General features: G+C 38.9%; 1 protein-coding gene across 1 annotated transcript in view; it reads left to right on the top strand.

Moving 5' to 3' along the window:
• Positions 1–11,729: 11,729 nt before the first annotated feature.
• LOC131153477 (uncharacterized) overlaps positions 11,730–17,288 on the top strand; it is a 154,538-nt gene continuing 148,979 nt past the window's right edge. Inside the window, exons 1-2 of the mRNA XM_058105817.1 lie at positions 11,730–12,071; positions 12,992–13,222. Coding sequence (XP_057961800.1) covers positions 11,766–12,071; positions 12,992–13,222 — 537 coding nt within the window. The 5' untranslated portion in view covers positions 11,730–11,765. The remainder of the gene's footprint in view (positions 12,072–12,991; positions 13,223–17,288) is intronic.

Genomic DNA, 17,288 nt, shown 5'->3' with positions numbered 1-17,288 from the left:
GATGATGTAATGCATAGAGTTAAAGCCGGTTGGGTAAAATAGAGAAGTGTTTCAAGTGTGCTATGTGATCATAGAATACCCTTAAAGTCGAAAGGGAGTTTTATAAGGCAGCTATAAGACCAGCTATGCTATATGGATCGAAATATTGGGTGATGAAGAAATATAATATATAAAAAGTAAAAGTTGTCAAGATGAGAATGCTTAGATGGATTAGTGGTATAACATTGAAAAAAAAATTAAGGAATGAACATATTCGTGGTAAGTTAGGTGTAACTCCTGTAGAAGATAAGATGAGGGAGGGACGACTCAAATGGTATGGACACTTGCAACGTAGGCCAGATAGTGCACTTGTGAGGAAGAGTGACTTAGTTACTGTGGGGGGCGGCAGTAGAAGGCGTAGGGGTAGACTTAAAATAACTTGGGTGGAGATAGTGAGTGAGGATTTAATATCCTTGAATCTTCAAAAGAAATGGTCCATGATCGCATAAATTGGCGGAAAATGATTCATATAGCCGACCCCACTTAGTGGGACTAAGGCTTGGTTTTGTTGTTACCTTAATAAACAAATACTATAATCTACTAATAATATTTCTAAATTTACTAGCATAGCATATTTCCCTTACCTAACTAGCTGGGAGGCTCGCCTCCAACTTATCCTCACGCTCAAGGCGTAGTATCCCCAAAATTCTAAAATAGTATATATATATATATATATATATATATATATATATATATATATACATATTTCCAATAAATCAACTATATTTATCCGAACCTACATACTCGTAATTTTCTAAGTCATAATTTATCGGGGCTCCTAGAAATATTCACTGGGGTCCCCAACCCATGTCTGCAGGGTCCCAAAAACACTCTAGTCCTGAAAATATAATATCATAATTTATTTCACAAAACTCCAGTATATTCCCATATTACTCAAAATTTAAACTCAAATAAGCCTAATAAAGCTGAAAATACCCAAATCTACTTACCCTAGTTTTGGGATGGTGCCCAAGTTGGCTAAACCAACAATTTACTCCAGCAGACTTGCAGAGAATCTCCCCAAGATTAACGTGGTGACTTCGGATTGTCTAAACGGGGAGAGACAGAGCGAGAAATGTGGAGAGAAGTGAGAGGAACCGAGCAGGAGAGAGAGAGGAATTAGGAAAAATAATTTTCTCTCACTGAATCCCAATTTTCTGCTACTTTTATTCGTTTTTCCACGTGACCTCGTCGATAAGCACCTAACCCTCGTCGACGAGTTTCAGGCCCTAAAAACGACCCCTCGGTAAACTCTCGTCGATGAGACACGCGTCCACGTTGACGAGCCCAAGAAGACTTTTCGTCGACGAATGCGGACCCCCTTTTAAAATTCCTTTTCCCACTCTTTTCTTTATTATTTAAGTCCCATAATTATCCGTGTTACTACATTCTCCTCTCCTTATAAAATTTCGTTCTCAAAATTTACTATCTATATTGAACACCATCCTTTGAGGAAAATAGGCTACTTATTTTATTACTTACCCTCACTTATGGCGGAGGAATACCGCGGTTACATTCAGGTTCTGGGAGATTACAAATATACTCATAAAATAAAATTCTCCCAAAACCAAAACACTGCCTACCCTATAATCTAAAATACAACTATACATTCATCATTCTCTACTAATTAAAATAAAACTATTGTTATTTTGAATAATACTGACTATTACTGTATCCCACTAAATAGGTGTGGGCATTTCTGTCTGATTTCCTCTTCAAGCTCCCACGAAGCTTCTTCTATGGCATGATTCCTCCACAAGACTTTTACTAACTGAATTTTCTTAGTACGCAATTCCTGTTCCTTCCTGTCTAAGATCTACACCAGTGCTTCCTCATATGCCAGTGAATCCATGAGCTCTATCTCTGCATAACTAATCATGTGGGAAGGGTCTGGGACATATTTTATTAACATGGAAACATGAAGTACGTCATGAATTCTAAATAGGGCTGGTGGTAGAGCTAGCCTATAAGCAACTGACCCCACTCTCTCAAGTATTTAAAATGAGCCAATGTACCTAGGGCTCAACTTACCCTTCTTTCCAAATCTCATAACTCCTCTCAGTGGAGCTACCCTAAAAAATACCCGATCTCTCACATCAAACTCTAACTCCCGACAGCAAGTATTTGTGTAGCTTTTCTGTCGACTCTGAGCTACACTAATTCTGTCTTTAATTAGTCGGACTTTATCGAATGTCTGTTGTACCAATTCTGGTCCTAGAACTTGCCTCTCACCCACTTCATCCCAATATAGTGGAGAACGAAACTTCCTACCATATAATGCCTCGTATAGTGCCATGCCGATGCTAACCTAATAGTTATTATTATATGCGAACTCAACCAGCGGCAGATACTGGGTCCAGCTACCCCCAAAATCTAGCACACAAGCTCGCAACATATCCTCAAGTATCTGAATTGTCCTCTCAATCTGCCCATCAGTTTGAGGATGAAAAACTGTGCTGAATGCTAACTGTAACCCCATGGCCTCCTGAAAACTCTTCAAAAATCATGACATAAATCATGGGTCACGGTCTGAGACTATGGATACCGGCACTCCATGGGAGCGCACTATCTCCTAAATGTACAATTCTGCTAGCCTTTCCATAGAATAGTTTATTTTAATAGGGATAAAGTGAGCCGTCTTCGTCAATCGATCTATGACCACCTAAATAGCGTTTTGTCCCTGTCACACTGGTGGTAGCCTTCCACAAAATCCATGGATACGTGATCCCATTTCCACTCAGGGATGTAGAGTGGCTGCAACTGTCCCACGGGTCTCTGGTGCTCAAACTTTATCTATTGGAACGTTAAGCACTGCTTCACAAATTCAACCATGTCCCTCTTCATGCCATTCCACCAAAAGGATTCCCGTAGATCTCGATACATTTTAGTACTACCTGGATGCACAGTGTATAGTGACTTATGAGCATCCTCTAAGATTGTTCTCCTGATCTTGGCGTCCATAGGAACGCACAGTCTCGCACGGAACCTCAGAGCCCCATCATCTGAAATACTGAATTCTTCCCCTTGTCCATCTTGTACTTTCTCTATCAGCTCTTCTTATTTTGGATCATTCCTTTGGGTGGCTGTAATTCTTTGTTGCAAAGTAGGTTGTACCACCAGGTTGGCAATGAATTTTCGGTGATCATCCTCTATCAATTCGACACCTAACCTCTCCAAATCCATCTGAATAAGGTGCTGAATTTCTACTGCTGACATTGCTGCTCTCACTATTTTCCTACTCAATGCATCGACCACCACATTTGTTTTTCCTAGGTGGTAGCTAATAGTGCAGTCATAATCTTTAATGAGTCCCAGCCACCTTCTTTACCTCATATTCAGCTCTTGCTGGGTAAAGAAATACTTCAAACTTTTGTGGTCTGTGAAGATTTCACATTTTCTACTGTATAAATAGTGTCTCCAGATTTTCAGTGCATAAACCACTGCTGTTGACTCTAGGTTGTGCACAGGGTAATTCTTTTCATATTCTTTAAGTTGTCTAAATGCATAGGTAATGACTCTCCCATGCTGCATAAACACACATCCAAGAGTCTTCAAAGATACATCACTGTATATCACAAATCCATCCTCCCCTGATGGAATAGCCAGTACCGGTGCTGAAACCAACAGCCGCTTTAACTCCTAGAAGCTCTACTTTCAATCATCGGTCCAATCAAACTTCATATTTTTTCTCGTAAGTCGTATTAGTGGACCTGACAATATGGAGAAACCATCTACGAAACGTCGGTAGTAACCTACCAAACCCAGAAAACTCCTTACCTCCTGGAAATTTTATGGCCTTACCCAATTCACCACTGCCTTTACCTTACTCAGGTCAACCGATATACCATCCTCAGAGATCACATTCCCGAGGAAAGTAACATGCCTTAACCAGAATTTACATTTCTTGAATTTTGCGTACAACTTTCTTTCTCTTAATATCTGCAACATCAGCCTCAAATGATGCTCGTGCTCCTCAAAACTTCTCGAGTAGACCAGTATGTCATCAATGAAAACCATAACAAACTGGTTTAGGTACTGATGGAACACCCGATTCATTATATCTATAAATACTGTTGGTGCATTAGTTAACCCAAATGGCATCACCAAAAATTCTTAATGCCCATATCTGGTTGGGAACGTTGTTTTCGAAATGTCCTCTGCTTTTATTTTTACCTGATGATAACCCGATCGCAGGTCAATTTTAGAGTAAACCTGGGTCCCCTGGAGCTAATCAAATAAGTCGTCAATCCTAGGAAGAGGATAAATACTTTTTACTATCAATTTGTTTGTCTCCCCAAGTACATCTACCCCCAATGTTAAGAAGCGATCAGGAATGCCCTGTCGATAGCCGAACTGCTGCATGACTCGGTCAGGGAGATACCACTCGATAAATGATGTTGGTACTAACCGGTATGTGAGTGTGAGTGGGTCAACCGAATGACCATTCTAGCCCCTGTAAATCTACAGGAAACCTCTCCGCATAGGAACTAAGGATGGAAATCTCTCCCAAGCCCAAACATGTAGTAAGCGGAGTGGGCTAACAATCTATGTCTTCGACTGGTGAGCGGTGCGATACATCTCCCTGTAAAGCCACGCCAAAGTCACGGACCCCCAACTGTATGAGGGAATCGCTCCCAGGTCCGTAAGGAGTGGAAGGAACATCAGTTGCATGTAACTCCTCGAAACGTCACAAAATAGCACCACATATATCAAGCGCAACAGGTGGGCTCGTGTGTGGCACGCTATAGTTTACACATCTGCATCTGTTGGGGGCTAACAAAACATATCCCCCTCAAGGAACTGTATACGAATGTGTGCACCAACTAACTCGTTGTTGGGTGACACGACTCCTAACAAACACTCGCACATAATACGCAGGGCGAGTCGTACCTAACAGTCTGTAGGTCCCTCTACTAGTCCGACAGTATGACCAGTGACGGGACTCCCATCAATTGGCAGCCCGAATAAAATCGTGATGTCCTAGAGTGTGACGGTCACCTCCCCGTATGGTAGGTGGAACATGTGCATCTCCGGTCTCCAATGCTCCACAAAAGCTATCACGAGATGCCAATCCAATCGGATATGGGCAATCTGATATATACCGTAGAACCCTACATCGTGTATCCATTGAATGATGCGGTCATCTGCGTCCAACTAGTGTTTGGCAAACTACGTGCCCCCTTGACAGAACAAGGGGTCGGCGTGCCCATCAGCCCACTCTCGGTTAGATCGGTAATCATCGCCCATCATCAACACGCGTCGATTAGATGGCCCTGGATCGATCCTGCAAAATGCATCAGTACAACACAATAAATATATAAAAATTAATAAGTGTACTAAAAGTCCTATAAGTGCGTACAAAGTCAATGTGACGGTCCAACTGCATCCCCAAGTTGGGTCCTTCTCGGACACCTTGTGCGGTTATGTCATTCTTGATGACATATACTGCACGTGCTCTTCTTCCTACCTTCCCTTGCGTACATCTCATTGTGTATACGTGAGCTCCTAGGCCAACCTTTATGTCAAGCATATGCAGGATTTGCTTGCAAAGTCAGCAACGAGGATGCTCTCCAATACGCCTCGTGCATAATCAGATGAAAATTCGCAGCATATGTCATTTAATGCTCGACATGCTCCAACATGACTCAACGTACTAGACAGTGTTTAGCCATGTCTCTGCACATGCTGTGAAAAGGTGGGAGTAGGGAAAGTGTAAAGCTTGTCATTTCCCATATGAGCATTTGCATTTACCCTAAATGCTCAAAGTTTGGATGTTGTTTCCTTTATGGGGCCCCAATTGCACGGTTGTGATGCTAAAACTACCCTTAGACCGGTTGAACGTTGTGACTCGATGTTCGGTCGCCTTCAGCTTCCTTCTTTCCATCGCTAGCAAGAAATACGGAGTGAATGCATTTCCTCCAGATATTGAGTTACGAGCAGCCACCCGTCGGCTTTTAAAATAATGTGCAACGTGATAAAATGTTAGTTGCACAATGGTCGTTATTGGGAGGCTATGAGCGCCTTTTAGGATGGCATTGAAACATTTCACAAGGTTAGTGGTCATATTCCCATACCTTCGTCCACCGTCATGGCACTAAGTCCACATATGAGAAGGGATCTGATTGAAAAACGACTTTGCTGGTTCTCCACCCTCATTGAATAACCTATTCATCCACTTGTCAAATTTTCTTACCTGATGCTCCCTTCCCGCTCGCTCATCCATACGCTTAAGATTGACACTGTATACTTTCGTGTTAAAGTTGTTAACCACGTGTCGAAGGCAGAATCGGTGGTGGGCACGTGGTGGTTGCCAATCGAGATTGCGTTGCATTGTAGCGAGAATTCCTGGATGACGATCCGATATAAGGCAAATGTCATCCCTATCGTAAATGGAACGAAGACAACATAGAAACCAATTTCATGTGTCCAGGATTTCCTCTTGAACAATAGCAAATGTAAGGGGAACTATTTGCCCATTTGCATCTGGGCATGTCGCAATTAGGAGTTTACCCTTACACTTACCATATAAGTGTGTCCTGTCCACACATATAACAGGAGGGCAGTGACAAAAACCTTGAATAGATGCTGCGAACAACCAAAATACAGATACAAATGTTGCGGTGTTCTTGCTACATGGAGCAGGAGTCCACCTCCACTTAACTACAGTACCAGGATTGTACGTGCACATCGCTTCCATGCACTTTGGCAAAGTTTGATAAAACATCTCCCAATGGCCAAATACTTGGTCAATTGCCTTCGATTTGCCCAACCAAACCTTCTTATATAAGATCGAATAGCTGAAACGACGATCTATGAACTCTTTCAATGTGGCAATTGATGTCGATGCATCTCCCCTAATCATATTCACTATCTCCCTAGCAATGAGGGACGATGTGATTTGGTTATGGTCCCACGAGAGAAGTTCGTTCAAACACGTATGCAGACCACCATATTAGGTGATTTCGAATAATCAGTGTTTCATCCGATACATTGCACGCACTCTCCATCCGCAATCAGACTCCTTACACCTAGCAACCTATAACATTGGGGTAGACTGCACAATGTGGAAGTCATGGTGGGTTCCAGCGTGATATATTCACACTGCCGCTATCAACTGATCCTTCGACTCGAATAACATCCCCCTACTTTGCTAAGGCGATTCATCCTAACGAGTCACCCGTATAAGAAGCTCCTCATCACATGACAAATCTATAGCATTTACGTCAATTTAACCATACTTAGGAGGTTCGTCCATAAACTGGGCGTCGTACGTGGCATCATTCGTTTCACGAGGGGTGGGTTCACATCATCGGGGAACTCATTTAACCCTTCACCCGTTTCTTGCTTGTACATGTCATCTTGTAAATTAACATCATTCATAATGTTTATCCCCTCATCTAACACGTTGTTCGCAATGACGAACAACGATCTTAGACCTTCTGCCAAAACTTCTTTGCAACCTCCTTGATCATCCGTGTGAAGAACAGGTCTTTCGTGCATCGGCGACTTGAACGACGATCCCAGACATTCATTGAAATCCAAAACAGACATCCCACCAACCTCCGCACTCATGTATGGTTCAATACCTTCTTCCACAGTGTTATCATAATGACATGTCTGTTGGGTGTCTTCCTCCGCTTCAACTACATGCTCGGCAAACGTCCCCGTCTGCCTATCTGCGACGACACCCATGTGAGGAATGGTTTCAACATATAACTGCACAGTTAAATATGTTGTACCTATGCAGTGTGTATCCAACACAATACGCAAACTGTAATCATCTGTTACGGGAACAATCTCATAAAGGACTGTATCATTATACCCTCGCATAGGGTATCTTACGATCACCCACAATGGATATTGATCTGGATCAATATGCAAATATTGATATATTTTTTAGTGCAATTTATTTAATTTACACCTATGACTTGGTCGAACTGGCATAGTACTATAACTAACACCCTCTACTCTGGTGATAATTCCCCCCATATACAACAATATCGTCACCGGAACACTGCTCGAGCTTCCTGCCATTTAGATTGACCTCCGGAAATAGTAAAAACCTACGAAAAACCAAATTGTATAAGTGCATGACATAACACCTCTTTTCATTCATGCTAAATTAATCAACTATAATATATTATGATTCATATTGTTATAAGCAAGCAATGAACTTCTCTGAATTCATATTGTGAGGACATGAGTAAGGTTGTTAAAATCAAGATCCTGCGTATGATTGCTAAGTTGGTTTGCAGGATCACATCATGGAATTGAATTGAGGATCATAAAATTCTACTAAGTACATCAATAAATATGAAAAATGATTTGCATGTTTTTTCATCAAATCCTATCACATAAGCCTATTGAAAAAAGACAAGAACAGAATTTTTAACACAAACCAGTCAAGAAATAACCATACAACATGAACATCCATTTTTCTTTTCTTTTTTTCTTAAAAAAAAAATTAGAAAACAAATGCTAAACTATCAAGCTATATATATATTTACAAGTATTCTCTATTTGAATCTGGACCAATTGGTTTATTGCTTAAACAAGAATGTGTATCAAGTACTTCATGTCACCCAATGACTTCTTTACCTACTCATCAAACAATGTAATACTTGACTTATTTTCATTAGTATTATCACGTGAAAAAATACATAATCTATTCTTAAATTGAATGTTTCCATCGCTAATTTGAGATCGTCTAGCTGACCATACTTAAATTTTAGTCAAAAATAAAGTTATTATTTTTCCTGAGAAATAAATGGTTGTGGCATTGAAGAAAAATCTTTGAATGATACTTTGTTCCTATTTGTTTTCTTTTTTCACAAAACAAAAAAATCTACCTTAGAATCATGTTTAGTTATAAAATTGTAAAATGTTAGGTCAATTTTTCAAGATTTGCATTAAAAAGTAAAGGAATAAAGGATTTGTTAAATTATGAAAAACAATTCTTATTTTTTTATAATTAAAAGATGTTGTATAACATTCCTATGCAGATTTATAAAATTAAAAAACAAGTTCGTATTTCTGTAAAAAAAAAAAAAAAAATCTCTGTATTGTTCATTTTTTATATAAATTCAAAATTTAGCTAATTTTGTTGTAAATATTTTAAAAACACAAAAAATATATTTCCACAACTAAAACCATCAGTCTCTGTTCTATTTTACATGTTAGCATCTAGACCACCATTCAAGCAATTGGACAAAATAACAAAGCAATTATAATGTAAATTAAATACAAACTTCAAACTCACAATGCCAATCCAAGCAATAATTCATTTTAAATTAAAATACAATAACAACAACAACAACAACAAAACCAAACCTTAGTCCCACTAAGTGGAGTCGACTATATGAATCCAATCAATAATTTATTTTTTTCAAATACCAAATTTAAAACACTAGATTTGTAATGCCCCAAACCCGAAAAAGGGGTCTGGAGGGTTATTTTAAATAAATCTCTGATACCAAGTAATTACATAGCGGAAGATTTCCATAATAAATACGAGAGTACTAAAAATCATCCTTTATTACAATAAAAATCTCAGTATCACAATAATAGATCTGAACTCATTAAAACATGAATAAGATATCAACAACAATATCATCAATATCAATTTAATACATCCTTAGGAGTTTCAAGATAACCCAAAATAACAAGATTAACATTTAATCTAAACCTCTCTATCTAGTCCCACCCACGCTTCCACTGCGTTACTCTCATTACTATCATACTCCACAGGGCATCTAAAAAATGATATATAATGATGGGGTGAGACATCTTTCAGTAAGAATAAATAAATTATCATCAATGTGTGACTAACGAGTTTTAGTGTATCACTTATATAAATAATATTCAATGCGTATATCTTATAATTAACTGTGTATACTGTAGGTCATGTAGACATATAAAGCAATCTATCCTTTGGTGACCACATCTAGTGCATACCCAGACACTCACTGACATTGGGCCCTCTTCTAACACCCTACCTCGTACGGTAGGCCTACTCAGCAAGCCTTCCCAATCCAGCAAGCCCTCAGGTTAAATCCCGAGGATCAAAGCGTTACATATCGCCGTCCTCCTCTGCCTTCATATCACCAAACATATCCCTCAGATATGCAATTGCACAATACTATGGTACCATACTCATCTAACCTTATTTATCCATTTATTTTCAGGCTGGCCTGTACATGGGATGAATAATCCCATGCTAACCCATATGCCCATTCATACCATTTATCATTTCAATATCCATGGATTCTTTTTAACAGTCGTAATCTCAACAGGTTTAATTTAAACAATAACTAAAATATTCTTACTCCACACATTTAAATGATAAATCATACTTTGATAACATTCATATAATCATATACCTCATATTATAACCATCTATTCAAATTTGAAACCAACATAATATCCATACATTCATATTTCATACTTTAATCGGTTAATCTTTTAAAACAACTGCCATAATTTATTCCCCTTACTTGATCCTGAAGATTTGCCTATCACTTTCCTGAAAAGGTGCCTGCAATTTTGAAGAACCAAAACCCTAGCTTCACTGGACCTTGCCGCGGGGAAAGACAACCGGCAAGTCGCAAGGAGAAGGAGAGAAAACCAATCGAAAGCCGTGCCAGAGACCCGGGAGGCCCTAGAAGAGTGAGAAACATGAAGGGGTAAGGGAAACACACTCGAGGGTCGAAACCCAAGCAGAGCTAAAGAAGGGAGAGGAAGAAAATGAAATAAAAAAGACTTGACCCTATTTATAGAGATGCTGGCCCGCAGGAAACCATTGACGATTTTTCTGGGTTTTACAAAACTGTCGACAGTTTGGCACTTAAATTGCTCTTGGTAGTTGTAACCGTCGATGGTTTTTCTGAGACTCCCTGAAACTGTCAACGATTTGATCCTGTGTCAAACCAATTTCCTTATTTCCTTTTATTTTATTTATTTTCCTTTATTTTCTGGGTTCGGGTCCTTACAAGATTATATCATATCAATTACATTACATATAACATGTGAAATGAAGTAAAATATTAACAAAAAAAAAAAAAAAATCCTAACCTCAAATTTGGGCGTTTCGAAATGATGACTTCAATCAACCCAACTAATTTATCAGCAACACTAACGATCTTATTAATCAAACAATTTTTTTGATAAAAAATATAAATTTGAATTCAAGAACATATGAGAAGTTTTAAAATGAAGTTACCCCATCTGTCTCTTTTATATGTTTCTCCTCAACGTTCATGAGTAACGTTCGGTGAGCCAACGTTCACCAGCACTCGTCCAACCTCTGCCCTCTTTGCTCTGCAACAATCTCTTTTCTGGTCTCTCTATTCTGTGTGTAGAAAATTGAAGGAGAAAGGGCATTTGAAGGGTCGAAGCAAATCTCGTTGGACCAAGTTGCGAGATTTGTCAGGTTTCAACTCACGGTTCATTTATACTACAAATCTCGCAACTTTTTCTTATAAGATTAATTAACCAGCTTGCCACGCGTTAGTTGCGGGTTCATTTTTCTTTACAAATCTCGTTGTTTGGTCTTATGAGATTTGCTTTCTAGTATATCACATGTCACAATGAGTTGATATAACTTTTTAAATCTCACAGATTACGTAAGCACTAAATTAGGAAATATGGAAAAAAAACCCTTCGAATATGACTCAAGTGGGGCTCGACTAGTTAACTTTGTTTTTTATTGATCACCATTTCATTTTTCTATGTGTGTATACAATATAGAGTTTTGGCTTGAGCATTTCCGTTTCAGAGACGGGGTTCTTCTGCAGGAGGGTTTTTGTGGGTTTTCTTGCAGTGGTGGTGTTTGGTGTTTTGGTACACTTGCATTCTTTGGTTTTTCCTGTTCTGCGACGGCGACAGGGGGAGTGAAGGAGCAAATGGGTCAGAGAAAAGGAGGAGCTAGGGTTTCGGAAGACCCAGACGATCTAGCTCGCATACCATTGCAGGCCATTCTTTTGGCTGATAGCTTCGCGCAGAAGTTCCGCCCCATTACTCTCGAACGCCCCAAAGTACGTTCCCGTTCTCTCTCTCTCTCTCTCTACCATAACGTTTACGCAGATGATTTGAGTTGTATGAAGGGAGCCCTTGGAAGATTCTGGGACCATGGCTTCTTTTCTGCATTGGTCATTGATTTTGTGAATGGTTTCAAAGGGAAGTGGTCTTCTGAGTGTTTCTTTTCTCGTGTTTTTTTTTGCCTCAAATATTGTGAAAGAAAAACTTATTTTTGTAGACTCAAATAAGTTCGTTGTTTCCCCTGTTTTCTTGGGGGAAGGGGGTGGAGTGGGTTCTAAAATAATGAAAAGTTATCATGGATATAATTTGATATAATGCAGCTTCCCCGGTGCACTTGACCAATTTAAAGGATTTTTTGGAAGAAATTTTGTTAACCTAGACAAGAACATTACTGTTCTTTGCAGTAAACAGGGAAAAAAAACTACAAGTGTAACAAATCAGAGGAGAAAACAGAGCATATCAACAACGAATGAACTAAGGTTGTTCTTAGGGACATGTGAAAGGGGCGTTGGATATGGAAATTTAGGGAATTGACAATACCTAATGCGAAATGTTCTCAAGGGCTAGTTGGTGGGAATTCTGCAAGTAACCAATACAATTCTGTTGCTATCTGGAACACTGTTCCTTGGACTATTCGATAGAGAGCAAACAAAAGGCAATACAGATTTTTTAAAATTGAAAATGTATTCTTGATCATTGGTCCTGAATCTGAGCACTGAAGCTATTAACCACTGAAGATGGTTGCAATTTTGCGAATAAGATAATAAAAAAAGAAATGAAAGCTTATGCATTACAATACTTTTTAAAAATTAATACGAAGTGATTTCTATGAACTTGTATAGTTGTATTATAATTTTATTCTATGAGTTTTATCTGTTTGTATTTTGATGCTGGTTCTTGCATTTTCTTATGGTAGGTTCTATTGCCATTGGTTAATTTACCTATGATTGATTACACCTTGTCATGGCTTGAGTCTGCTGGGGTGGAAGAAGTTTTTGTCTTTTGTTGTGCACATTCAAAGCAAGTGATTGATTATTTGGAGGCTTCCCAATGGTTTTATCAACCAAACTTTTCGGTTACAACAATAGAATCCCATGATTCAATTAGTGCTGGAGATGCTCTACGGTTAATTTATGAGCGGCACGTGGTATGTTGAAGATCTTATTTTTTATGTTTCTGTATAATTTGAAATATGTTTAGTCATATAATTGAATAAAAATCTCTAAAAAACTAATGGAGGATGATATGTTCATTGAATTGGTAATGGAATTTAATGTTATGCTCATAATATGATGGTTTGCTTTCTCTTTTTCTCCATGCATGCATATCTTGCAATCTCTCCTTTCAGCCAGAGTCAAAACAAAATGAACAAAACTTATGATAAAAAACAACTGAAACTAGTGAAAGGGTTTCTTAAATTTGCCACCTATAAGTCAATTATGGGAGACTGAACAGTATGTGGTGGTGGTTGGAACTTGGAAGATTCTCACATAATGATTTTTACGTGGAATAATAGGGGTCAAGGTGACCCTAAGAATCATAGTAAGAGAGAGGTTATGTTGAAGGTTTCCCATGATGTAATCATGATATGAAGAAACCAAGTTTGTCAGTCAATGGGCTTGTGGTCAAAGGGGGTCACGTGTCCCAGTTTACTGATTTGAATGTCTTTTGTCTTTTTGGTTTTGCAGGGATTCTTGTTTTTCAGGAAACTGGCTAGGCAGTAAAAGATTAGATAATTTTTTTGGGTCTTGTGCTGTTTCCATTGGTAGGGTTAGAGGCAATGTTCTAACTAAATCATGACACAAGATACCTAGCCACTATCATGTCCAGCTAGTTGATCCAATTCGTTCTTATCTATAGATAAAAAAAGAGAGAACTTATGCCTCTTAGATGGAGAAAGATTCGAAGCCCGGTATTCTTATCAATACTTCAGATTTCAAGACTGGCTCTTTCAAGTTTCAATCACTCATACATCCATCCTCTTTGCCTTCCCTGTCTATCCACATGTTGCTGGCAGGTGGTTTACATCAGTCTATGGCTGGTTTGGTCTTTCTTTTGGGAATAGCTTTTCTCTATTACAAATTGTGCTGTCCTGGGTGGCGTTTTAGAGGAAAGGGGGTTTGATTTTATTAGATTCCTGATTAGACATGTGAAGTCCAAGGATTATTTCCAATAGTTTTATTATGGTTTGTGAGGTGTAGGATATTCCTTTGTCAACTGTTTAATCTAGTCAGTTTGTAGGAGGGGAATGTTTTATGCATACCGGTGGTGATAGGTTCTTATTTTGTGATGATTGGGAAGAAGCTTTCCCTAACCTTGATTAGAACTACTCTCTAGATGTGTTTCAAATTATTTCCTTGTCCTCTTGGAGTCTCAATGTCTAATAAAAGGAGCAGGTTTCTATCACTTTCCATTTTGAAAACATGTGGTTGTCCTGCTACTCTTTTTGTACATTAGTTAGTGATTCTGCGTTGTATATATTTTTTGCAATGGGAGGCTTTTAGATTTATGAAGAAATTAAAATTTCTTGACTAGGTTTTCAGGAGGTGGAATGTGAAGGTATTGGTGGCTTAAAACGAGTACTGCTCTGTACAGGATATATCTTAGATTGATTGGAAGAAACAGAATGCTCATCTAAAGTAGTGAATATTAGGAGGCTCTCCCTATATAAAGATTTTTAGAATTTGCTTTTGAAGATAGAAAATTAGGTTGAAGTGATTTTTAGGTTTTTCGTAGGATAGTGGATGGCTGGAGGAGAAGTGTGTGACCAAATAGTTGTAGACTAATAATTGGTTTTTTCTAATTCTGGATGGTGATTAAAGGATAGGAGAGGCAACTTGTGAGAGTTGGGCTGGAGGCTATCATTGATTCCAGCGACCTATTTTCTCATTGAGTTAACTGAATTGTTGGGGATTTTTCAATTTGTTTTAGAGAGTAAATGAGGTGATACAAGTGGCGACATAAAGCCATAGAGTATGCAAGTTATCTTTCCGATGAAATATTTGAAATGCAGTGGATATAAGGATATTTCATTTCATGTCAGAGGGAAAGTGAAGCAACTGAGGTTGAAGGTGGATAATCGAACCAGAATTTCGTAGATTCCAGCAGGTCCATGGGTAAATTGATTTTCTTCAGGTTTGGTTGGGTTGTGGTTATACAAAGGAGGCTATTTAAGCCTATCGACTCATTATTTATATTGTTCTTCAGTCTTCACAACTACTTTAAAGCTGAATGGATGGTTTTTAGTCTGGATTCTTTGAAGATGATTCTCTTTGTCTTGCTGGGTTTGCAGGGAGACACACTCTGATCCTTTTTTCTGGATGAAAAGGAACTACAGTGGCTGCTAATAGAGTGGATGAGTTCTGGTCTGGACTTGGTCAAGCAGACCAGGGTTCAGGGGAAGCACTGCTAAGGATTGAAGGAGGTTTTTTCTGTGTTGAACTGCTGTCAACAATTGGGGTCATTTCTTTTTTGTTTTTTTTTTGATATTGTGGTAACTCCAGCCACCAACGAGCCCTTTGGACCCCCCGGTGTGGCACCAAACTCCCGGGGTGACACCCTCCCCCCTGCGGTACGCCACCCACGCTTAATCCGGACGCGGTTTACAGCTTATACACACTCAGGCCAAACGTTCGGGATGCGGCTCTCCTCCCGTGGACCCCCTTGATGACATGCGGACGGAACCCCCGGAAGGGCAAACAAAGCGCACCATGACTTTGCCTCCACCAGGATTCGAACCTCCGATGCTCTGTATGAACCATTCCGTGCTTTACCACTGCTCCATGCCCGTGGGGGCACAATTGGGGTCATTTCTTGTGCCTGGAAAAAGTGAATTGAAGAGGTGTGATTAATTCTGCTAGAATACCATAAGGAAAAGATGCATCAGGTTGGTAGAACTTTTGGATAATGTTGACAAATGTTTCCGTTGGTGGGGGAGAAGAAGTGAGGAGATATCATGGGCAGGTCTTTTTTGGTTGGGATTGTGGCTGGATGGACATTGGAAGTTGTGAAAGATCAAGGTCTGTTTTTTAGTGTCTAGCTTTTCTTGAGGCTCTTTGCCAACCTCTGGCAAAGGATTTCAGGATTTCTGCTAAGAATTTTTATGCATCCGGTGGTTGTGATGCAGTGGTAGATTCCAGGGGAGAATCCAGAGGAATAGTTTCGATTTTAAGGGGAAGAACTTCGATCATGGTTTTAAATCGCGGTTGCGGGTAGTGTAACGTAACGGTAACGGGTGTAACGGGAAGCAGGAGTAGCGGATGTTACATAACGGGAAGCGAGTGAAACAGCTGTGAATTTTTTTGAAGCGCGCACAACCTTGTGCATATTAGCGTACTTGCATGTTTTAAGCTTTTAGCCCTTCTTAGAAAGAGTTTTAGTGTATTTTGGATCATTTAGTTCGAGTAACTAAGTTCTTTGGTAATGGCAACAAGTTTACATTTGTTTTAAACCACCATTGATAGAAAAATTACCTGTGTGTGTGGCTGTGTGCATTTATACTTCTCATTGTTCTTATCTATGATAAATTCTTATGTGTGCTAAATTAATTAATAGAAAAAAATACATTATACATTCCATTAATCTATTAGACACATAAGACATACAAATAATACAAATATAAAATAGGTAGAAAAGAAAGATGGTTGAAGTTGAAAAATATAGAACATAAATATTACATGACTAATTTTATCAAAATAAAATATTTTCCTAACTAGTATTTTCAAAATGTTAATTAATGCATCTATTGCGAGTATTTAAAGAAATAGTAAATTTTGTGTCATTGTCATCCTCATTATAATCTTTTCCCCCTCTCGCCACATGGTATATTGAGAATGATTTATGAAAGAGGGGGAAAAAGTGAGAAGAAAAAGTAAAAAATAAAATAAATTTTTTGGTGTAATAGTCCTGTAGCGGTTACGTAACGGCCGGGGTCCGTAACGGCCGCTACAGCTATTATTTTTCTTCACACCGATTTCGCAGTGTGTAACGGTATCGGCAACCCAAAAAACTGTTACGTAACGGCGTTACGTAACGGTTGCAGCCTTTATTTAAAACCATGACTTCGATAGGGAGGATACGATGGGAATCCAAATTTTAGGAGATTTGGGCCTTTAAATGTTGGGCCTGATTGGAATGGGCATAAGTTTGTTGCAGAAAATAAATTGAGTGTTGGGTGAGGCCAAGACATATAATCATAAAGTCTGGGCTGATAA

Source organism: Malania oleifera, chromosome 4 (assembly GCF_029873635.1).
Source record: "Malania oleifera isolate guangnan ecotype guangnan chromosome 4, ASM2987363v1, whole genome shotgun sequence".
Lineage (NCBI taxonomy): Eukaryota > Viridiplantae > Streptophyta > Magnoliopsida > Santalales > Ximeniaceae > Malania > Malania oleifera.
This window is presented reverse-complemented; position numbering and strand designations above follow the sequence as displayed.